Raw genomic sequence first — 22,492 nt, 5'->3', positions numbered from 1 at the left:
AGGGAGTGACAGACTCTGAAACAGGCTCCAGGCTCTGAGCTGGCAGTCAGCACAGAGCCCGACGCGGGGCTCGAACCCACGAACCGCGAGATCATGACCTAAGCGAAAGTCGGACGCTTAACCGACTAAGCCACCCAGGCGCCCCGAAATTTTACTCTCTTAATTCACTGAGTACATCTCCAGATCCTCAAGAATAAATGTGCAAGAGGGACGCCTGGGTGGCTCAGTCGGTTAAGCATCTGACTTCGACTCAGGTCATGATCTCACTGTTTGTGGGTTGGAGGCCCGTTTGGGCTCTGTGCTGACAGCGAGCTCAGAGCCTGAAGCCTGTTTCAGATTCTGTGTCTCCCTCTCTCTCTGACCCTCCCCTGCTCACGCTGTTTCTCTCTCTCAAAAATTTAAAAAAAAAAATTTTTTTTTAAAGAATAAATGTGCAAGATCCACTTTGAACTATTCTCCAAGCAAATCAGTTCTCTTAATTCCAAACAAACTTCAAAGCAGTCACTCTTCCCATAGCATTTCTTTCTCACATCTGATTTCCTCTTGCCCCAGCCAGGTAACTTTTATCATATCTCAAAAACCTTAATTTTTCATCTTCAGCCTGGAGCCCAAAATGGGGCTTGATCACTTGACTGGGAGATCATGACCTGAGCCAAAATCAAGTCAGACGCTTAACCAATGGAGCCACCAGGGCACCCCCCTTTGCTAGAATTTTTTAAATTCAATTTTATCTTCCTTATCTCTTCCTTGACTCTTGTACACTGCATTTTAGAGTTAGCCAAAATGCAAGGTTTGAGGAAACAGTACCCAAGATAATCTTCACTTCTGGGGCGCACAGGTGGCTCAGTCAGTTGAGCAACCAACTCTTGTTTTGGCTAAGCATGGAACCTGCATGGGATCTTCTCTGTCTCTTCCCTGCTCACATTCATTCCATCTCTCAAAATAAATAAATAAACATTTAAAAAGGCTATCATCACTTCTGACACCAAATGAAAGTTCCCAAAACCACCCTCTGATTCCGTAATTCACTAGAAGGACTCACAGAACTCACTGAAAACAATTATACTCATAGTTACGGATTATAAGGAAAGGATACAAGTCAAAGTCCAAGGGAAAAGACATATAGAGCATGTCTGGGAGGGTTCTAAATGGAAAGTTTGTCCTGGCATCAGTATCTTGACAATATAGCACACTGTGGATATGTAACTCTATGCTATGTAGTACTGTCAACAAGGGAAGCTCACCCAAGCTTCAATGCATGATTGATCAACTGCCCCAGTGGTTAACTCAGTCTTTAGGTCAACTGATATCATAGGCCCCAAAGTCTAATCCTAAATCAGATAACTGGTCACTCTGTGAGGAGTGGCCAGCCCCATTCTAAGCAAAATGACACTTCTATTCTATCAGGTATGATGTAGATTACCTCCTAGAAGCCAAGGCCAAAAGTCAGACATCTCTTTGGACAAGGCCAAATTTTTTACTACACATATGCTTACATGTATGTTTATTTATTTACATATGTCCTTAAATATACTGATGTGTATATTCATAAACTTTATTCATAAACTTCCATCTACATCTGCATTTTTCATAGAAGTCTCCCTTATACTCACTTTACCCAATTTTAGTTAGGTTAATAAACTATATGAAATGTGACTAGAATAACCTATTGTTATTAATTATCTATCTGTCCAAAAGAAAATTATTCTAATTTTATGGGGCACCTCAGTGGCTCAGTTGGTTAAGCAACCTACTTCAGCTAAGGTCATGATCTCACGGTTCCTAAGTACGAGCCCCACATCAGCCTCTGTACTAACAGCTCAGAGACCGGAGCCTGCTTTGAATTCTGTCTCCCTCTCTGCCTCTCCATTACTTGCTCTCGCGCGCACTCTCTCTCTCTCAAAAATAAACATTAAAATATATATATTAAAATTATGTTGAAAATTATTCTAATTTTTAAAATAGAACATTGATTTAATTTGCAAATTAGAAAAAAAGCACTAATAGAGAAAGATGATTTGTTCCTGCGTGCAATTTAAATATATTTCCAAAGCTCATAAACTACAGCCAAACTCTATATAGATGGTTATTTGTAAAGGAATAAAAACTTCACAAAACACCTTTAAAATGTACACAGAAAAATAGTAAAAACCTATAATTGTAAAAATTATGTCAACTAAGAAATGCCTCACATTCATTTTGAAAGTACGCAAAGTATAAATTATAAATGTAAAAGTAAATATACCATCAGAACCACAACCCCTACTAGTGAAATGGGGCTATTTCTCACTGAAATGTATGGTTAAATGTTTATTTAAATGTGGGAGTATAATTATATATAGCTCTCATTTTCATTTAGTATGCTGTTCTGCCCATCTCACTGCTGTTGAGAGAAGATACACAAGCCTTTTTAATCTCTATCACATTTAACTTACTCTCTGAACATTCAATGTTCTAAATTAATAAGTTCCATGGGGAAATTCAACTTAGTAGGAATTAGAAAGTAGAGATCTACACCTCTACTTTCTACCAGTTCTTTCCTAGATGATACTAAGTACAGCCTATTTTTTTAGTTGGGTTTTGCTTCCAAAAGACATGATTCAATAGATGTTCTGCTTTTATATTCATTTCTTAAATTCAAACATAAACACGGTCCCTATGAAGTCAGAGACAGCAAAATAGTAGTAGTTCACAACCTTTTGTCTGCCTGAATTTGCCAAAAGATAAAAACCGCTAACTCCTATCAGAAGATAAGGAAGCTGAAGACAATACAGGGAAGCGCCCTCTTTATCCTGCCTCTCTACCCTCTGCAGAGAAAGAACATTAGACTGAAAGTCTAAGATTTGTGTTACTATCTTGATTCAGACATCAATTAGCTTTTGAAAGTGGGGAAGCCATTTAATATCTCTAAGAAGGATAAAACTACCTATGTAATGTTGCTAAGTGGATCAAATAAGATAATACATGAGAAGTGTCAGCACATTTACATGCAATAAATACTCACCTCTCTTCCCTTTCCTATAATGCTCCCACCTCAATAAAATGACTAATTCAACTAGCTCAAATAGCGAGGGAAAGTAGTTTAAAGTGCTCATGTTTTGGAATAATTGTATAACTACAAATTTTCATTAAGACATCAGAGAGTTGTGTACAAGGATGTGAATGCAAGGGGCTCCTGGGTGGCTCAGTTGGTTAAGCATCCAACTCCAGCTCAGGTCCTGATCCTACAGTTTGTGAGTTGGAGACCCATATCAGGCTCTGTGCTGACAGCTCAGAGCCTGGAGCCTGCTTCAGATTCTGTGTCTCCCTCGCTCTCTGTTCCTCCCCTGCTCACATTCTGTCTCTCTCTCAAAAATAAGCAAAGAGTTAAAAACAATTTTTTTTATAAAGGAGGTCAATGTGCGTGTTATTTAAGGAAAAGTGTAAGCAAACACTATCCAGAAAGTAGTAGACTTATAATCAGTAAGTTATAGCACCATCAGGAAACAGGTCAACATTAAGTTTAAAAAAAAAAAAGGCAATATACTCCCCAAAAGAATTGGAAACATAACACCAAAATATTATATAGCATTACAGATTATTTTTATTCTTTTTATGCATATTCAAAATGTAAATAAGCATACATTAAAAACAAACAGATATAATACTTTAGAATGTAGTCATAATATTCTCCTGGATATATTTTTCACTTAAAATTTTCAACCAATGAACGTTTAAGCCTCCAAAGTTTAGTTCAAATTTTTCTTGTGTAAAATATTTAAAATAAATTTGTTTTAAATATTTTTATTGTATGAATATTGACAGCAACAGGAGGCAAGTGGATAGGAAAAAAGAGAGAAGGAAAGAAAGGAGGAAGAGGGAAAGGAAAGAAGAGAGAAGGGCAAGACGTAGGAGAAGAGAAGGGGGAGTACTTTCCTTCAATCCTGTCTGAGCTGTTAAAGGAAGACACACTTGAAGTACAAAAGAATAACATCCAGTAATGGCATTCCCATCATGGGCAGTGGGAAAATGGCTCTGTTATTTAGGTTTATAATTAAATATCAGAACACATAAATAAAATGTATTAATACATGATGGATAAATATTAAGATATGCTAGAACAGCAGCAGTGAGCAAGTAATAGGAATGAAACAAAGATAGGACCTTAAGACTGAAACATTGTTTATTCAAATATCCTTTCCCTGAAGATCAGCATAACATAAAATTTCAGACCTAGAAAGGTCCTTAAATATACTGTGAAGTCCAGAGACAGCCCAATCATAAATGAAACGGCCAACCCAACATCACACAAATAGTTAACACCAAGCTAAGACTTGCTACATAGCAGTACGACAATAAAATATTCCATAAATGCCTGCAACTAAGATTGCCCTCTAACAATTAATTAATTTTGAAGAAATCTATAAATACTACCACATGGTCCAAAGAACCCTAACAGTAGCATGCAAAGTTTTATAGAATTGGCAGAATCAATCAGATAGTGTAGGTATGGCAAGATTTTAAACATGTTTACCTCTAGCAATCAAAAAATAAACATCAAAACATGTTAGAAAGGAAAAAAAGGGAGGCCAAAAGTGCTAATCACCACAGCAATGTTTTAAGAGGCTTACAAAGAAACAGATTAAAAAGTAAACCACTGGATTAAAATGAAAATAATAGCAAAACCTTACAAGATTTATAAAAATAACATTTTAAATTCTCATTAGTAAATTAAATGAGGATAAAAACGCAATTATAGAAGGCTGAAGAAAAAGAATTAAACTAGATTTACACTTAAATAGAACTACTTTTTATTATTAAATTTTCTTTGCTTATTTTTTTTTAATGTTTATTTTTGAGAGAGAGAGACAATCAGCACAAGCAGGGGAAGGGCAGAGAGAGAGAGGGAGACAGAATCTAAAGCAGCTGTCAGCACAGAGCCTAACACGGGGCTCAAACTCATCAGCCATGAGATCATTCCCTGAGCCAAAGTCAGACACAATCAACTGAGCCACCCAGGTGCCCCACTTATGTTTTTATTTTTAAAAATCATTGATAATTATTCAAAATGACTAGCCATGTATTTTCATTAATGAAAATTTTTAAATTTGACTTGTAAGATGTCACTGCTTGACCACTAGGCCATATCAACAAAACTGGGCCACTTTACATCACACGTCCCATTTATTTCTTATACTTTTCAATTTGACTTCTGTCCCTTATCATTCCACTGTGATTTACCTAGCTGAGGTCACTGCTGACATCCTATTATCAAATCCATTGAATTCTTGTAGGTTTTATGTTACTAGACCTCTCTCTTACATGTGATATTATTAACCACTCTGGCATATAAACTCGCCACACTTCATGAGACCTGTTTTAGATCTTCTGCTAAAAACTATTTCTTTTTCAGCCCCTTCCATATTCAAGTCTTCTTCATCTATCCATTTATTCACTGTTCTATATTCTAGCCCACCGCCTTTACTTTTACCCTTTCTCTAGAAAGGCTCATTATTGGTTGCTTTTTTTTATTTTTTATTTATACATATGTATGTACCTTTGTATGTATGTAATCTCATGACCAATGTGGGACTCAAACTCATGACTCCAAGATCAAGAGTCATACACTTTTCTGACTGAGCCAGCCAGGCGCCCCATTGGTTGCTTTAAATACCACCTATTTAATGATGATGATGGTGATGATGATGATGATGATAGCAGTAGTAATAACAGCTAATCTTTACTGAATGGCACTGAATCAAGGTAAAATGAAATATAATGCTTATTTATTATACTTCTCTCCAGCCATGAATCCTCTACCCACCAGAAACATAAATCAAACTCTCTCCTAAATGGATCCACCTAAATATCACATATGCATGAACAAAACTGAACTCAATCTATCCACCCTCTCTAACATGTAATTCTCTCATGCTCCGTAACTCAATCGTAAATACCGCCAAAACCAAAAGTTGGAATGTCATCACTTACTCCTTTGCCCTCTTCATTGATCAATCATTAAACGTACCTTTATAACACTAAAATATTATTGAACTTTCTCCAAACTGCAATGATCAGGTCACCATCCCTCAACAACATCCCTAATGCTACTTTATCTTAAAATCTAAGAATCTGGAGTTCTGAAACGGAGAATCAGAAGGGCCAAGGACCATCTTTCTTTTAACAGGTTAACAAGATAACCAAGTTAAAGAAAATATACAAAATTCAGCAGCATTTCCAAATACCAGCAATAATTTAAAAAATGTTATTGAAGGGGCGCCTGGGTGGCTCAGTCGGTTAAGCTTCCGACTTTTGCTTAGGTCATGATCTCGCGGTTCGTGGGTTCGAGCCCCGCGTCAGGCTCTGTGCTGACTGCCAGCTCAGAGCCTGGAGCCTGTTTCAGAGTCTGTATGTCCCTCTCTCTCTTACCCTCCCCTGTTCACGCTGTCTCTCTCTATCCTAGAAATAAATTTAAAAAAATATTTAAAAAAAAAATGTTATTGAAAAAATACTCTATTTACAAGAGCAATAATTTTACTTCTAAAATACCTAGAATAAGCCTCACAAAAAATGTACACCTCTGAAGAAAACTGTACAATTTTGCAATGAGACCTAAGCTGCACTAATATTGTAACAACTAACCCCATATCACTATCTCATTAATTACGAGTGCCTGGCTGGCTCTATCAGAAGAGAATGTGACTCTTGACCTCGGGATCGTGTACTCGACTCCCACAATGGGTGCACAGGTTACTAAAAAAAATAAATAAATAAAATAAACGTAATTAATTAGAATTAAATGAAATTTTAAAATTCAATTCATCAGTTGCACTAATCACACTTCAAATGTTCAAAACTAAACGTGAGTAGTGGTTACCATAACAAAGCACAAACATAACAACATTTCCATCATCACAGAAAATTCCAGTGACAGTATTGCTGCAGAGATAATTTACCCCAGATTTTTATTTTACTCTAATCACTTCTACATGGTTTGGATTTTTTCCCAAACACAATTATTTTTATAATTTTTGAAGCTAACAAATTTAGTAATAATCATTACCATAAGATGTGGAAGTCTAAAAAAATAAAAACAAAAACAAAATCTAACTGTTTTCTGTTTTGTAATCCTTTCTCTCTCTCTCTCTCTCTCAAAAATAAACACTTTTTTAATTTTTAAAAAATTAAAAATAAAATAAAACAATTAGAGCTTTTAATCTTATATATGAAGTATCACTTGATACTCCAAATATTGTTTTACTTCAAACTAATATATATTTATTTATAGAAATAATTCATCCTGATTTATAAGAATAATCCAGTTATAAATTTTTGGTATGGAATGATCAGCACTGAAATTTACAACCAACTATTATTACTTTGAGTATTTTCAGAGTAAACATTAAGTAATGTCTTTCATGCATGCTTACATTAATCAAGACTTACCTAAGGTTTATATGATTACATTATTAAAGATTTAGATTCCTAAGAAAAATATATTTCCTCAACTACTCTAGCTTCCCTTCTTAAAACTGAGTATTTTCATTTCTAATGAGGATTTTTACTTCCCAATTACCATGACATTAATTCTCTTCATGCCTTTATTTCTGTGGTATTTACCTAGTGTCAGGAAAAATCAAAACAAACCTGTCTTATATATTCCTTTGCTTCCTTTTGTATAAACTTCTTCCTTTACTCTCCATAATTAGATCAGCACTCATCTGGCAGTATTTTTATGTTCCACATTTTATCTCTCCTCACACCCACTGTGACTCTTCAATATGCTAGAAAACATTATTTTCAACAACCTACTTCCTGCTTCAAGTTCTCCTACTTATTTTCAGTTATTATACTTTGGCAAATTGCACACATCAAACTTGACTAACTTAAATCTGATTTTCTTTCAATTAGATAAAGATACATTTTTCTTATTCCAGGAAAAAAAAAGTAGCTTTAACAATCTTTAAATAAACAATAGGATATTCTAGAAGAAGTTTAATTTTTAAATAAGAAATAATTATCTAATTGATATTTCTGAATAATGGCAATGCTTGTTCTATTCTGGAAACAATACAAAAAGTATATTGTTTTGAAAACTTAGTCAAGAAGAGAATTGTTGAGTATTTCAATCTCTCACACAGGATTTATTAATCTATTCTAATGCAGTAATTAAAACTAAATATTAACAATTTTTAGAGTGAATTACACATATTCTTTCTCACCTACACTATACCTATAATTGAAGGAAAACATAATTTCACTAAGTTTATAAACCTTTACATATCTACCATAATTTACACCAAAGTCTGGATATATAATTGTTTTTTTTACTTTCAAATTAATACTTACATAGTAAGTCAGTAGAAAACAAATAATACAGATGTTACAATTAAAACAAAACTATATTTCAAATCTCTGCTCAATGACTGATGTTTTTTGGACATCAACAAATTTCTTAAAATCTGACTAATTCTTTATGAGATACCTACCTCATAAAGTTGCCAAGAGAACTAAACACATACTGTATACACCTAATACATACTGAATAAATGTTATTTTGGTCAGATAACAATTCTTAAAACTTATTATATTCTCTTTTCTCTTATATCTTGAATGTTTTTCAGATGGTTTGTCCATGGCCCTTCTTTACAGCCCTCTCTTTATGATTCACCAGTCCAGTATGTAAAGAACATTAGCATATGATGGCTCTGAATCTTTAAAAACCTATTCTGAGGCACCCAGTGACTCAGTTGCTTGAGTGACAGGCTCCTGATTTTGACTCAGGTCATGATCTCACTATTCATGAGATTGATCCTTACGGTGGGCTCTGTGCTGACAGCAAGGAGACTGCACGGGATTCTCTCTCTCTCTCTCTATCTCTCTCTCTCTCTCTCTCTCTCTTTCTCTCTCTCTCGCCCTCCTTCCCTTCAAAATAAATAAACTTATAAAAAAAAAGAAAAAGAAAAGTATAAAGACAAAAAAAAAGAAAGTATCAATTCTCACATTTTAAACACTGAACACTTAAAATCTCACTTTATTTTTTAATTTATTTTTTTAAATTTTATACAGAGAGGGAATCTTAAGCAGACTCCATGGTCAGCGTGGAGCCCAACTCAGAGCTCAACCCCACGACCCTGGGATCATAACCTGAGCTGAAATCGAGTCAGATGCTCAACCAAGAAGTGTACTGTTTAGAAAACTTAGTTAAGAAGAGAATTGTTGAGTGTTTCAATCTTTCACACAGAATTTATTAATCTATTCCAATGCAGTAACTGAGTATTAGTAACTGAGCTATCCAGGGATCCCTAAAATCCCACTTTAAAAAGGACTTTCTACAAAAAAAAAATTTTCAGTCACATGCTATTTCTCAAGTACCTAACATGTATCCACCACTATGCTATCATGTAGCAAATATATAATGTAGTTCCTTTATACAAAGAGTTTACTGTATATACAACAAATTTACAAAAATACTTTTCCAAATTGTCTCTCCACAACAATGCATGCAAGGTTTATACTATGGACATTTAATTATAAACCTAGTACAAAAAACAAATTTAGCATCCTTTCAAGTAAGAGATCAAAAAGCAGAAAAGAATAAGTAAGTAAATGAGAGCCAAGAAGATCAAAGGAAAATGTTAATTAAAAAAAAAAACCCTCTCTTTTATTCTAAACGCTGCTTGTTTGAGAAATTATAAGATCATCACCTAAATTATATAAATTATTAAATACTTAAAAAGTAAAGCCAGGAATCAACAAAAGATTTGAACCTAAAGAAAAGTAAGATAATCATTTATTTATCCACCAATTGCTCTGTGCAATAGAAAATAGGCCAACTCATTTAAAATTCCCAAAGGGGTGCCTGGGTGGCTCAATTGGTTAAGTGTCCAACTCTTGGTTTGGGCTCAGGTCATGATCTGACAGTTCCTGAGTTTGAGCCCTGAGTCAAGCCCTGAGTCAAGGCTAAAAGCCTGCTTGGGATTCCCTCTCTCCCTCTCTCTCTCTGCCCCTCCCCCATTTGTGTGTGTGCGCTCTCTCTCTCCTTTCTCTCTCTCTAACAAAATGAACTTTAAAAATAAATAACATAAAGTCCTTGAAAAATAATAATGATAAATCATTTTTTTAAAAGGGGGGGAGGGGCGCCGGGTGGCTCAGTCGGTTAAGCGTCGGACTTTCAGCTCAGGTCATGATCTCATGGTTCCTGGGTTCGAGCCCCACATCAGGCCCTGTGCTGACAGCTCAGAGCCTGGAGCCTGCTTCGGATTCTGTGTCTCCCTGTCTCTCTGACCCTCCCCTGTTCACCCTGTCTCTCTCTCTCATAAATAAATGAAACATTAAAAAAAGGGGGGGGAGAGAGAGGAGCGGGACAGGCACCTGGCTGGTTCAGTCAATAGAGCATGCAACTTGATCTCAGGGTTGTGAGTTCAAGCCCCAGGTTGGGTATAGAGATTACTTTAAAAAAAAAAAAAAGAAATCTTTTAAAAAGAAAGGAAGGGAGGGAGAGAGGAAGGGAGGAGGAAGAAAGAAAGAGAAAAAGAAGAGCAAATGAAGAACTTAGCAGAGTTAGAAAAACTAAAATGTCAATTGCAACAGAAAAAGGCTGCATATGTTAGGCAAGCCAAGTCTACTTGTGGAAGCCCTAAGTCTCAGATGAAATGGATAAGGCATGCAGTTAAAAGTAGGGAAACTGACTACCATCACACCAAAGACAACTTACAATTCCTAAAACAAATTAGAGATTTATTGTCTGAAGAAACCAAACAGAAGCGTCTCTAAACTGAGAGACAACAGGCAAAACAGGAAAAATAGGGACTGATCAAACTGCCTACTTAATTATGCCACCTTTATCTCCCTTACCCTGTCCACCTCTAAGAATAAAGTAACCAGGCTTCAAAAGACTTTTCTGTAAAGAAACTGAACAGGCTCAGAGAATAGACTTTCCGATACCAATATTAGGGGTCAGCACACAAAAATAGGCTTTTAATATAATCAAGGATAATCAAGCCATGATAAAGTCCCATTTACTCAACAAGCCCAACCTATGCATACCAATGAGGTTTTGAATGTGGGGTATGGTGTGTGGGGGTGGGGGATGAGTGGGTGGGCGTGTTTGAAAAAAGATTTTTTTTTTTTGCTTTATTAGTGTTCTTTAACTATGTAACAAATTTACCCAAAACTTGGCAGATTAAACACACTCATTATCCCACACAGATTTTAAGGGTCAGGAATCCAAAAGCGGCTTAGCTAACTGATTCTGGCTCAAAGTCTCTCATGAGGTTATAATCAAACTGTCAGCCAGAGCTACAGTCAACTCAGGGTTCAACAGAGGATGGGGAATCCACTTCTAAGCTCACGTACATGGTTGCTGGCAAGTCTCAGTTCCTCAGAGGCTGTAGAGCAGAGGCCTCTTATCTCCCGCTCCATAGGGTCCCTGAATATCAAGACATGGCGGCTAGCTCCCCCCACAACTAGTAATCAAAAAGAAAGAAAGAAAGAGAAGGTGTGTGTACAAACAAGTGAGAACATTCAATATGGAAACCACAGTCTATTACAACCTAATCTGTAGCATACCATCACTTCTACTGTATGCCATTCCTTATACAGATCAGTCTTAGTACAGTTGGGAAGAGACTACTCCTCCCCAGGAGGGGATCAATGGGAGCCATCTTGGAAGCTACCAAGGAATTGGCCCCCCACCAGGAATTCCTGCCTCCTGTTTTTTACATCCATGTGTAGAGGCCAGGCTTGGTCTGTATGACCAACAGTATATGACAAAAATGATAGCATGTCACTTTCTAAGATTAGGTTATAGAAAAAGACTACAGTTTCCATCTAGAGAAAACGATTCCCTCTCTCAAATCACTAGCAATAGAGCAAAGAGCTACCATGTGTTGGTCCATGAGATGAAGAAACTAACGTCCTCAGTTCAAAAGTTTCTAAGAGGGGCACCTGGATGGCTCAGTTGGTTAAGCATCTGATTCTTGGTTTCAGCTCAGGTCATGATCCGACAGTTCATGTGTTTGAACCCTGGGTCAGACTCCACACTGGCTCCTCACTGACAGCATGGGACCTGCTTGATATTCTCTCTCTCTCTCTCTCTCTCTCTCTCTCTCTCTCTCTGAACCTCCCACCCCCGACTCATGCTCGCTCACTATCTCTCTCCTACTCTCAAAATAAACTTTTTTATTTTTAAGAAAACTTTAAGAAACTTTAAGAAAAAAAAAGGTTTTAAGAAACTGAGGACAGACAATAATGAGTCATCTGGGAATCAAATCCTCCAGCCATAGTTGAGCCCCAAAATGAATGCCACCATGACCAAGGGACTGACTACAACTTGATCAGAGACCCTAAGCCAGAATCACTCTGCTATGCCATACTCTCAAATTCCTGACCCTCAGAAGCAATGATAGATACTAGATGTTTGTTACTTTAAGCAGCCAAGCCAGAATCACTCTGCTATGCCATACTCTCAAATTCCTGACCCTCAGAAGCAATGATAGACGCTAGATGTTTGTTACTTTAAGCAGCCAAGTTTGGGGGTAACATGTTACACAGCAATAGATAACTATTAAAGCTTCTTTAAAAATTATAAAAGCAACTCAAAATTGTTATAAAAAAAATCTTTACTTATACAGAATGTTGAAATAAAAGTACCTGCCCTAGCCGGTCTACCCTCCCACAACTGTTAGAGCTTACAACATATCTTTTTGTATTTTTTCTTCTTCCTATACAGATAAATGGAATGAGGTTTTTAATGTCTTACCGTTAAATATGAACAGAGGGCCAAAAATCACCTAATACTGGAAGAAAGTCTCCATTGTGAAGGAGAAAGACCACAGTAAACAATAAGAGTAATCCACAGAGAACAGAGATAAAGCAGGAAACAGAAGAGAAACCTTCAAAAAACAAACAAAACCATCTCTAATTAATATGTTTAGAGAGGACAAAAAAACTACATCCATAACACAACAACAAAATGTTACCTGATAATAATTTACTAACAGCAGAAACAACAACAAAAATACTAAAAGCTTCCACAGAGAAAAAGACTAGTGATCTACAAAGGAAGGAGATGCATTTGATGTACAGAAGACAATGGCACATGCCTTCAAACTTTGCAAAGAAAACTCTATTAACCAATCAATAACATGTGAAGGAAATTTAAAGACTGTCACACATATACAAGGATTAAAATTACGTGTGATCATGCACTCTTTCTCTTAGGAAGCTACTTAGGCTATGTTATACACACACAGACACACACAAACACACACACAAAGAAAACCAATTAAGCATATATAAGGCTTATAAACAAATAGGCATATAAACAGAAGAAAAGTCAGAGGGAAGTTCAAGGAAAACCACTGTTTTAAAGGGTGGGGGCATGCATGCCTGGATGGCTCAGTCAGTGGAGCTTCTGATTCTTGGTTTCAGCTCAGGTCATAATCTCATGGTTCCTGAGGTCAAGCCCCACATCAGGCTCCGGCATGACAGTGTGGAGCTTACTTGGGATTCTCTCCCCTGTTTGCTCTCGCTCTCTCCCTCTCTGAAAATAAATAAATAAACTTTAAGAAAAAAGTCTAACACCACAACCTGTTCATTTTGAGCACAAAGATGGAGAACTCTAGAAAGGAGGTCACCAGAGAAAAAGATGTTGACAGACTTACTGATTTTTGAGAAATGAGGAGGGGGAGGGGGAAGGAAGAGGTTAATAGGCACCTAACAGATTTAACAATGGTTTGAAAATTTCAGTAAGTGTATAGAAAATGGTGAAAACGAATACAGGATACACTGAGTAACTGGAAGAAAATCAAAAAGTTTTTTAAGTATCATAGTTCACAATTTTATTCACAATGATTAACATAATTTAACAATATGGTGAGGATGAAGAAGAAATGGTAGCTGGTAAAAGAGAGCTAAATCCTTAGCTATCACACTAGGGAGTCAATACATAATATCTAAAACTGACAAACCCAAGTTGCTCCTGGCTGACTCATTCAGTAGATAGAGCATGTGAATCTTGATCAAGCCCTACGGTGGAGGTAGAGCTTAAAAATAAATAATATAAAAAAATTTTACAGGAGATAAATAAACAAAAGTTAACAAACCTAAGAAATACCTAGTAATACAGACCTCAAATACTCCCTTAGATTGGAACTGCTAGACAGATGATATGCATGAGAAATTAACCTTCAATTCACCTACTCTCACAGCAAACATTCAGGAATGGACAGCAGTTTTTAACAGTTACTAGAACCTGGTCAGCAAGGAGATAAGGACCCAGAGACTCTTCAACAATTAAACACCAAGAGATTATAAAAATTCCTGGTAAACCATGGCAGTAAAAAAAGCAAAGTTCTCAGAAAGCCAGAGGAAATACTTTCCACTATTATTCATGAACATGATTAGGTTATCTCCTCCCACAGGGACTTGAGGATCAAGTGTGCCCCTCCACACAGAGTGCTGTGTCTTCTGTTCAGGAAACCATCCTAATGTAATCATATTCTTATATCTTTTCCCTACATTAAAGGAACATTTATTCTTTGCCTCTCCAATCAACCAGCCTTATAAAAATCACATGTAACAATATTAGTGTATTATTTAGAAACAACTGGATACCAGGAAAATACACCTAAGAATTAGAAATAGTTTCTTGGAAAAAAAAAGCAGTTTTGGCATAGGGTAAAAGCAAGGGGAGAAGTGGAAGATTCTTCCAGTGCTTTGATGAAACTTCAGATGCAAGGCCTTCTGGCCAAGCAACTGTATTTCGTCTTGTTGGAACATTCATTTATCCTTGGGGGTTCCAGCTTCCTATAAGTTTGCTGTGGCCAAACCAAGAAAGAAGACATATTTAGATTGCTATAGAAATTATGATTCCAGAAAAGATTTTGAGGAGATGATGAAGGTTGGTATCTATCTATCAGAGTGCAAAGTGAACTTCTCTGCATTGGTTCCAAGGACATTTGTCCCTGACCTGTATTCCTGAACTATGAAACATGAATACTGGTCTATGAAATAGTTTCTCTTGATAAATAAAATAAGGGGCACCTGAGTGGCTTAGTCGGTTAAGCGTCCGACTTTCACTTAGGTCATGATCTCACGGTTCGTGGGTTCAAGCCCCGCGTCGGGCTCTGTGCTGACTGCCGGCTCAGAGCCTGGAGCCTGTTTCAGTCTGTGACTCCCTTTCTCTCTGACCCTCCCCTGCTCACTCTCTCTCTCTCTCTCCTAGAAATAAATAAAACATAAAAAAAATTTTTTAAAAAAAGATAAATAAAATAAACAACTAACAATACTGTGGGGAAAAAAACAAACAAGGAAAAGTAAAATTAAGAAAACAATTCTATTTACAATAACATCAAAAATAATGAAATACTTAGGATTAAATTTAACCCAGAAAATATAAGACTTACACACTGAAAACTACTAAACTCTGTTGAAGCAATTTAAAGAAGAGCTAAATAAATGGAAGGACATCCTCTGTTCATGAACTGAAAGACTTAGTATTGTTAAAGTGTCAATACTTCCAAAACTAATCTACAGATTCAGTAAAATACCACACAAACTGCCAAGTGCCTTTTTTGCAGAAATGGACAAGCTGATTCTAAAATTCATATAGAATTTCAATATATTGTTATATCAATATATTGAATCAATATATATATATCAATATATTTCAATATATAAATTTCACATAGAAAAAGATGCTTAACATCTTTAGTCATTAGAAAAATGCAAATCAAAACTCCCAATGAAATATCACTTTACACCCACTAAGATGGCTATAATTTAAACAAAGGAAGGGTTGCTTGGCTGGTTCAGTCAGTGGAGCATGTGACTCTTAGTCTGGGGGTTATGAGTTCAAGCCCCACATTGGGTGTAGAGATTACTTAAAAAATAAAATCTTTAAAAATAATAAAATGAGGTGCCTGGGTGGCTCAGTTGATTGAGCATCTGACTCTTGATTTGGGCTCAGGTAATGACCCAACGGTCATGGGACTGAGTACCACATCCAGCTCTGTGCTAAGCATGGAGCCTGCTTAAGATTCTCTCTCTCTCTCTCTCTCTCTCTCTTTCTCTCTCTCTCTCTCTCTCAAAAATAAGGAAACTAAAAATATTAAGAAATTAATTAATAAGAGAAAAGAGCAAGTTTTGGCAAGAAAATTGAATCCTCATACATTACTGGTAGGAATATAAAAGGATACAATCAGTGTAGAAAAGTTAGGTAGTTCCTCAAAAAGTTAAACACAGAATTACCATATGATTCAGCAATCACACTCCAATGTATTCCTTAGATTAATGAAAATACATGTCCACACAAAAAATCATCCACAAATATTCACAGAATCTTGATTCACAATAGCCAAAAAAGGAAACAACCTAAATGCTCATCAACCAATACAGTGTGTATTTATATACACAATGGATTATTATTTTGCCACAAAAAGGAATGAGTTACTATGAATGCTACAAATGTACTAATGCTACAAATTGGATGAACCTTGAAAAACATCATGCTAAGTGAAATAAAACAGACACAAAAGGCCACATACTATATGTTTCCACTTATACGAAATACAATGTCCAAAATAAGCAAATCCATAGAAACAGAGAGCAGAATGGTAGGTCCCAAGAGACCAGGGCATGGAGCAGAGGTGGGGAAAGGGCAGGCAGGGACAGAAAAATGGTTGCTTTGGGGTACAGTTTTCTTTTTGGGGTGATGAAAATGTTCTGGAATTAGATAGCGGTGATGATTGTACAACCCTACAAATATACTGGCAGTCATTGAATTATACACTTTAAATCTGTTAAAATTATAAATTTTAAGTCAGCTTTACCTCAATTAAAAAAAAAAGTGGTTGCCCTTGGGCACAGAACTTGCTTTCTCATTATAAATCCCTTTTTTACTACCTAATGTTTTCCTTGTACCAAATGGTGTCAAACAGCCAGAAAAATAAACACAAACTGATTTCTCAGCTAAATTAAAAACATCAAAAGCTACTATTAAGGGAAAAATAATATAGAATGATCGCCTCTGAATTATGCCCTGCATATTCTTCTTGTCCTCTCTAATCCTATTTCTTCTACCATTTATGTTATGGTACCATGATAGATGTAGTTCACTGATAGCAATTTAAAAATCTGGGAATTAAATCATTAGGTAAATCATATATACTTCTTCCTTGCACAGAATAAAAAATATATTTCAGGGGCACCCAGGTTGCCCAATCAGTTAAGTGTGTGACTTCGGCTCAGGTCATGATCTCACAGTCCCTGAGTTTAAGCCCTGCATCGGGCTCTCTGCTGTCAACACAGAGCCCGCTTTGGATCCTCTGTCACCCTCCCTCTCTCTGCCCAGCATCCATGCACATGCATACAGTTTCTCTCTCCTCTCTCAAAAATAAACTTTAATTAATTAATTAATTTCAAGTGAAACTAGCAACAGGATTGAACAAATGTACCTAAAGTTTTCCCAGGGAAAATTGTGGCCAATTCATAAATAATGATAGTGCAACTTGCTATTAATGACTTTAAATTTCCTGAGTTTTCCTCCTGTTGAAGGTACTAGAGTCCAAGGTTTTCACGTTTCTCTTTTGATAATAAGTTTCACACAGTACATACGAAGAATTTAATACTTACTTATCAAGGAAATCTTTATCCACTACAGCAGTGATGTCAAGAAGAGGATTTCCCATTCCAAAGAGAATATTTTCACTAGAAAAAAAAAAACACAAAACACAAAAATGCAAGCACAAGTTAGAAATACTTCTAAAAATAAGCTGATGTATAAAATGCACACAAATATAAAAATAAGTATCTTCACTTTACCTCAAAAATAAAAGTAACATACTAGTTTATTAAACCTTTGATTTGCCTTTTACATTTCAGACATTTTATTTTTTTAATGTTTTTATTTATTTTTGAGACAGAGAGACAGGGCATGAGAGGAGGAGAGGCAGAGAGAGAGGGAGACACAGAATCCGTAGCAGGCTCCAGGCTCTGAGCTGTCAGCAGAGCCTGACACAGAGCTCGAACCCACGAATGTGAGATCATGACCTGAGCCGAAGTCAGATGCTCAACTGACTAAGCCACCCAGGCACCCCATTTCAGACATTTTAGAGGTAACACAAGCCATTTAGAAAAGATGATAACTTTTAAATTGGATGAAATAAAAGAAACCAGATCATGTGATCCAACAGCTATGACTAAAGCTAATTAATTTGACTGCTTTTTTAAAAAAGGTTTATCATAACGAAAGTTCTTTACTCAACAAACGTGACAGATAATTAACTTTTTCTTGCTCGTAAGATACCCAACTACCAAAAGTGATTAGGAAGGTTGCAGCAGGTCCTCCAGGAATTCAGCCAAAAGCTATACCCTCAACAAACTGAATGTGGTGAGACTCGCACAATGAATATCATAGATGGTGAAATTTTCAGTTACATTTAACAGACTTTGAAGAAGTCTATGTTCCACAATGACCCCAGTACAACTCAAAACTAAGAAAAAGCTACAACTCCACAACAAGAGATGCCTTAAACAGAAGCCCCACTGACAGCAAGAAATGGACCAGTGGCCATGGTTGGGTCAGCCTCAGTGGGAAGGATTCTTCTAGGTTTTTCAATGAAATTTGCTTCTGTGTAATTTCCCATTGGTCTCCAGTTTGCTGAAGATCTCTTCCAGTTGCCTCCAAACCAGTTTCTATCCTCACCATGAGGAGACTATCAGTAATATCCATAGGACTGGTACCCCAGAGTTTCTTTAAGAGAATGAAATGTATAACCTACACTTATAATCTATAATGATTTAGAAGACTAAATTACAGTATCATATTAAAACCACAGATCGGGCAACTATGGCTGAATATATATAATAAAGAGGTGTTTGTCCCTTTGTTCTTTTTTCTTCCACCTTTCTTTTATAAAATTTTTTTTTGTTTTTTCATTTTTGAGAGAGAGAGAGAACACGAGCAGGGGAGGGGCAAAGAGAGAGGGAGACACAGGATCCAAAGCAGGCTCCAGGCTCTGAGCTCTCAGCACAGAGCCCAATGCAAGGCTTAAACCAACAGAGGGCAAGATTATGACCTGAGACAAGGTGGAACACTTAACTGACCAAGCCACACAGGTGCTGCCCCTTTTTTTCTTTTTAAAAAAGCTGAATGAGGGAGAGTTAAAAGAAAATACATTTATCTATTCAGACTTAAGTTGCATTTATAATCAGAAAAAAAATCTAATATAAAGGAAAATATCTTACTTCAGTACTTGGAAGATAAAGGATCAACAGGCAGATACATTAAAACTTGACCATCATTTTATTAGAAACTTCTCTGCCTGGGGCGCCTGGGTGGCTTAGTCGGTTAACCGTCCGACTTTCGCTTAGGTCATGATCTCGCGGTTCGTGGGTTTGAGCCCCGCGTCGGGCTCTGTGCTGACTGCCAGCTCGGAGCCTGGAGCCTGTTTCACAGTCTGTGACTCCCTCTCTCTCTGACCCTCCCCTGTTCACGCTGTCTCTCTCTCTCCTAGAAATAAAAAAAAAAAAAAAAAAAAAGAAACTTCTCTGCCTGACTTGTTATCAAACAGTAAAAACTCCTAGAACTTGCTTTTTTTAAAAAAGCATAGGATATTACTGGGCTGCTTAGCTGTTTCTTTTTATTCGCCCTTTTTAATGTTTGGTTTAATGCACACAGTTATGAAACCACCACCAGAATCAAAATATTCCCTTTGAAAATTTAGTATAGTATTAATAAATTAATGCACCTTTCTGGGCCTAAGGTTTCTATGGTCAAATAAGTATGGGGGTGAGGGGGGGGAGAGCAGAATGAATCACAGAACTCTGCTTAAACTTACATTCCTAAACTTATTTGTCTAGCAAAACTTTTTTTTCCTCCTGAATGCAAATGGATAATAGATTAACACACAGAGCAAGAATATGCTGGAACTGAACTGGTCAAATGTAAGACTGGAAATAATTTTTTATATATCATTAAGAATAATGATTGTTGGGGCACCTGGGTGGCTCAGTTGATTGAGCATCTGACTCTTGATTGTGGCTCAAGTCATGATTCCAGGGTCATGGGACTGAGCCCCAGGTTGGACTCCATGCTGAGCATGGAGCCTGCTTAAGATTCTCTCTCTCTCTTTCTCTCTCTCTCTCTCTCTGCCCTCCTCCCCCACTTCTACTTTCACTCCCCTTCTCTCTAAAATTTAAAATAAAAAAGAAGAAATATGATTGGGAAAAAAATTTAACTAGAAACTTGTTCTTTTATTATTTATTTTTAATAAATTAAATAACAATATTTGCCTTGTTATTGCCAAATAATATTATATTCAGTTAAGGTCATTTGAAAATATTCTCATAACAAACTAGAATTGTGTGCTTGTCGTCTGTTCCTTGTCATCCTCCTATTTTCACTCCAAATGTACTCGCTCAAGAGATCTGGCTGGAATTGACCCACTCCAATTCATGGAGATAGTGAGTCTGATTGGCTTAACCTTGAGGAACAGCAGAGTCTAAACCAATCAGCACAATGCATTTTTCTACCCTTACTGATCAGTTCAGAGATAGGTATGTAACCTAAACCAGTCAAATCTAAAAGGACCCCAAGACATTTTCTAGGAGTGCTCAAATACAAAACATCTTCCCAAGTATAAATGCAGAAGGTGTTGGCAGCTTTAAGTACCTCACGGTTCTCAGGTGGCTGCCTTGGGATAAATCTGACATCACAGAGGACAGAATGGAAAAAAATAAAGAAACTGGGTCACTGATGAGGTTGTTGGACCTATTAAGCTTCACTTGAAACCTATACCCTCTTTGGACTTTTTAATTACATGTAAGTTAATTATTGTGCTCATCCTAATTTCAGACTCATTTTCTGTTACTAATTGTCATATTTCATTTTATGAATTTGTTTTATAATTCATTTCTGGTATAAAGCTGTAATAGAGACAAGATTGCTAGTATTTGCATTATGAATCCATGTTCCATTAATTTAAGTTCCTCTGAGGCTAAAGTCTTAACTTACTAATTCTCAGGCAGATTTCTTGGATTTCTTTCCCTTCCCTTTGTGAGAAAGGTTATATGGATTTTACTTTTACTGTCATAGAAACATGAAGCTTGAAAAATATGTTCAACCAATATTCGAGATTTTCTTTGTATACCTCCGATAAATTGTAATAGTAGTTATATAAATCTAAATAAACTCCACATATTCACATATATAGGCTGCCTTTTGTCTTAATAATAAAGTTATTTCTAATTCTTGAACTATACACCTAAACTACTTCCCCAAGAATAACTCAATAAATATACTAGAAGATGTCAATCAAAATTTTAACATAAATCTCAAAAACATGATAAATTAAGATGGTGTTGAAGCTTCTGGGTTGGTGAACACAGCTGTTGGGAGGGTGGCACCGCCCGAAGAATGCACAGAAGTTGGATGCCCCCACTCACATACCTTTCTGTGATATTGTGATTTAGAATAAGAAATGCATATTTGGCCTTCTTCTGGGGCCCTGGCAAAGAGCTCCTAAAAACCTTGGCATTTCCAAAGAGTGAGATAAAGGTGTCTTTTGTTATATTAATGAGGTTACTTTTGGAAAACTCCTAGGTAACCTAAGGATGGGAGTGGTTCCAAGGGGAATCTCAGGTGACTAGATTAGAGGATTAGAATGTTCAGTCCCACCCTCATCTCCAGGGAGGGGAAAGGGCTGAAGACTTAGTTCAATCACCAATGGCCAGTGATGTAATCAACTATGCCTATGTAATGAAGCCTCCATATAAATCCAAAAGGACGAGTTTCAGAGAGCTTCCAGGCTGGTGAACATATCTGGAGATTTGGGGAAAGAGGTTCACCCACAGAGCATGGAAGTTCCTGTCCTTTCTCACATACCTTGGCTTATGCATCTCTTCCTTCTGGCTGTTCTTCAGTTATATCCTTTCATAATGTTGGAATAAATTTCTAAGCCTAAGATGGAGCCATCTCCAACCCAGGGTGCCTCATCAACAACCTAAACTTTTGTGTTCCTGTAAATGGTCAGATTGACCAGAAATGTGGTATAGCCAGTCAGCTACTCCCTTAACACCAGCCAACTCTATACACATTTGCTTGTTCCTTGACCTTTCTAAATAAGGTCAGATATGTAACCCTAGCCAGCTATTTTCAAAAGCAAATACTTTAAACTACTCTCCATCATTGTATAATTAATATGACTTCATTCCAATATGACAAATTGAAACTCTGCTAAAAAGACTAATTCTTTAAAATGGCTAGTTTCTAAAAAGAAACACATACAAACTAGTGTCCAGGCCAGTACATACTATGACATGCATTACCCTTTCTAAATGATGAAGAAACTATATAAATATGCAGGAATTTTTTTAATCTTGTTCTATTAGATGTAAACAAGTTGGCTGGTATGTGGCCAAAAACTACGACTGACCCCTACTGGGACTACTATTTTGTTCCCAGTGTCACCAATGTCTTTTTCCTGGAATGGATGCTAAGATGAAAGAG

General features: G+C 36.5%; 1 protein-coding gene across 4 annotated transcripts in view; it reads right to left on the bottom strand.

The window, feature by feature from the left end:
- Positions 1-22,492, bottom strand: part of ADK (adenosine kinase) — a 507,420-nt gene that overhangs the window by 446,725 nt on the left and 38,203 nt on the right. For 3 of the 4 annotated variants that reach the window (XM_039235193.1, XM_039235194.1, XM_039235196.1), the window contains exon 2: positions 17,617-17,691. The exons of the other annotated variant lie outside the window; for it this stretch is intronic. In XM_039235193.1, the coding sequence (XP_039091124.1) occupies positions 17,617-17,691 (75 nt within the window). The remainder of the gene's footprint in view (positions 1-17,616; positions 17,692-22,492) is intronic. 4 annotated transcript variants of the gene reach the window in all.

The sequence above is a fragment of the Hyaena hyaena genome, unplaced genomic scaffold (assembly GCF_003009895.1).
Source record: "Hyaena hyaena isolate Hyena2069 unplaced genomic scaffold, ASM300989v1 scaffold_97, whole genome shotgun sequence".
Lineage (NCBI taxonomy): Eukaryota > Metazoa > Chordata > Mammalia > Carnivora > Hyaenidae > Hyaena > Hyaena hyaena.
Note: the sequence above shows the minus strand (reverse complement) of the source record. Positions and strands in the feature narration are given on the sequence as shown.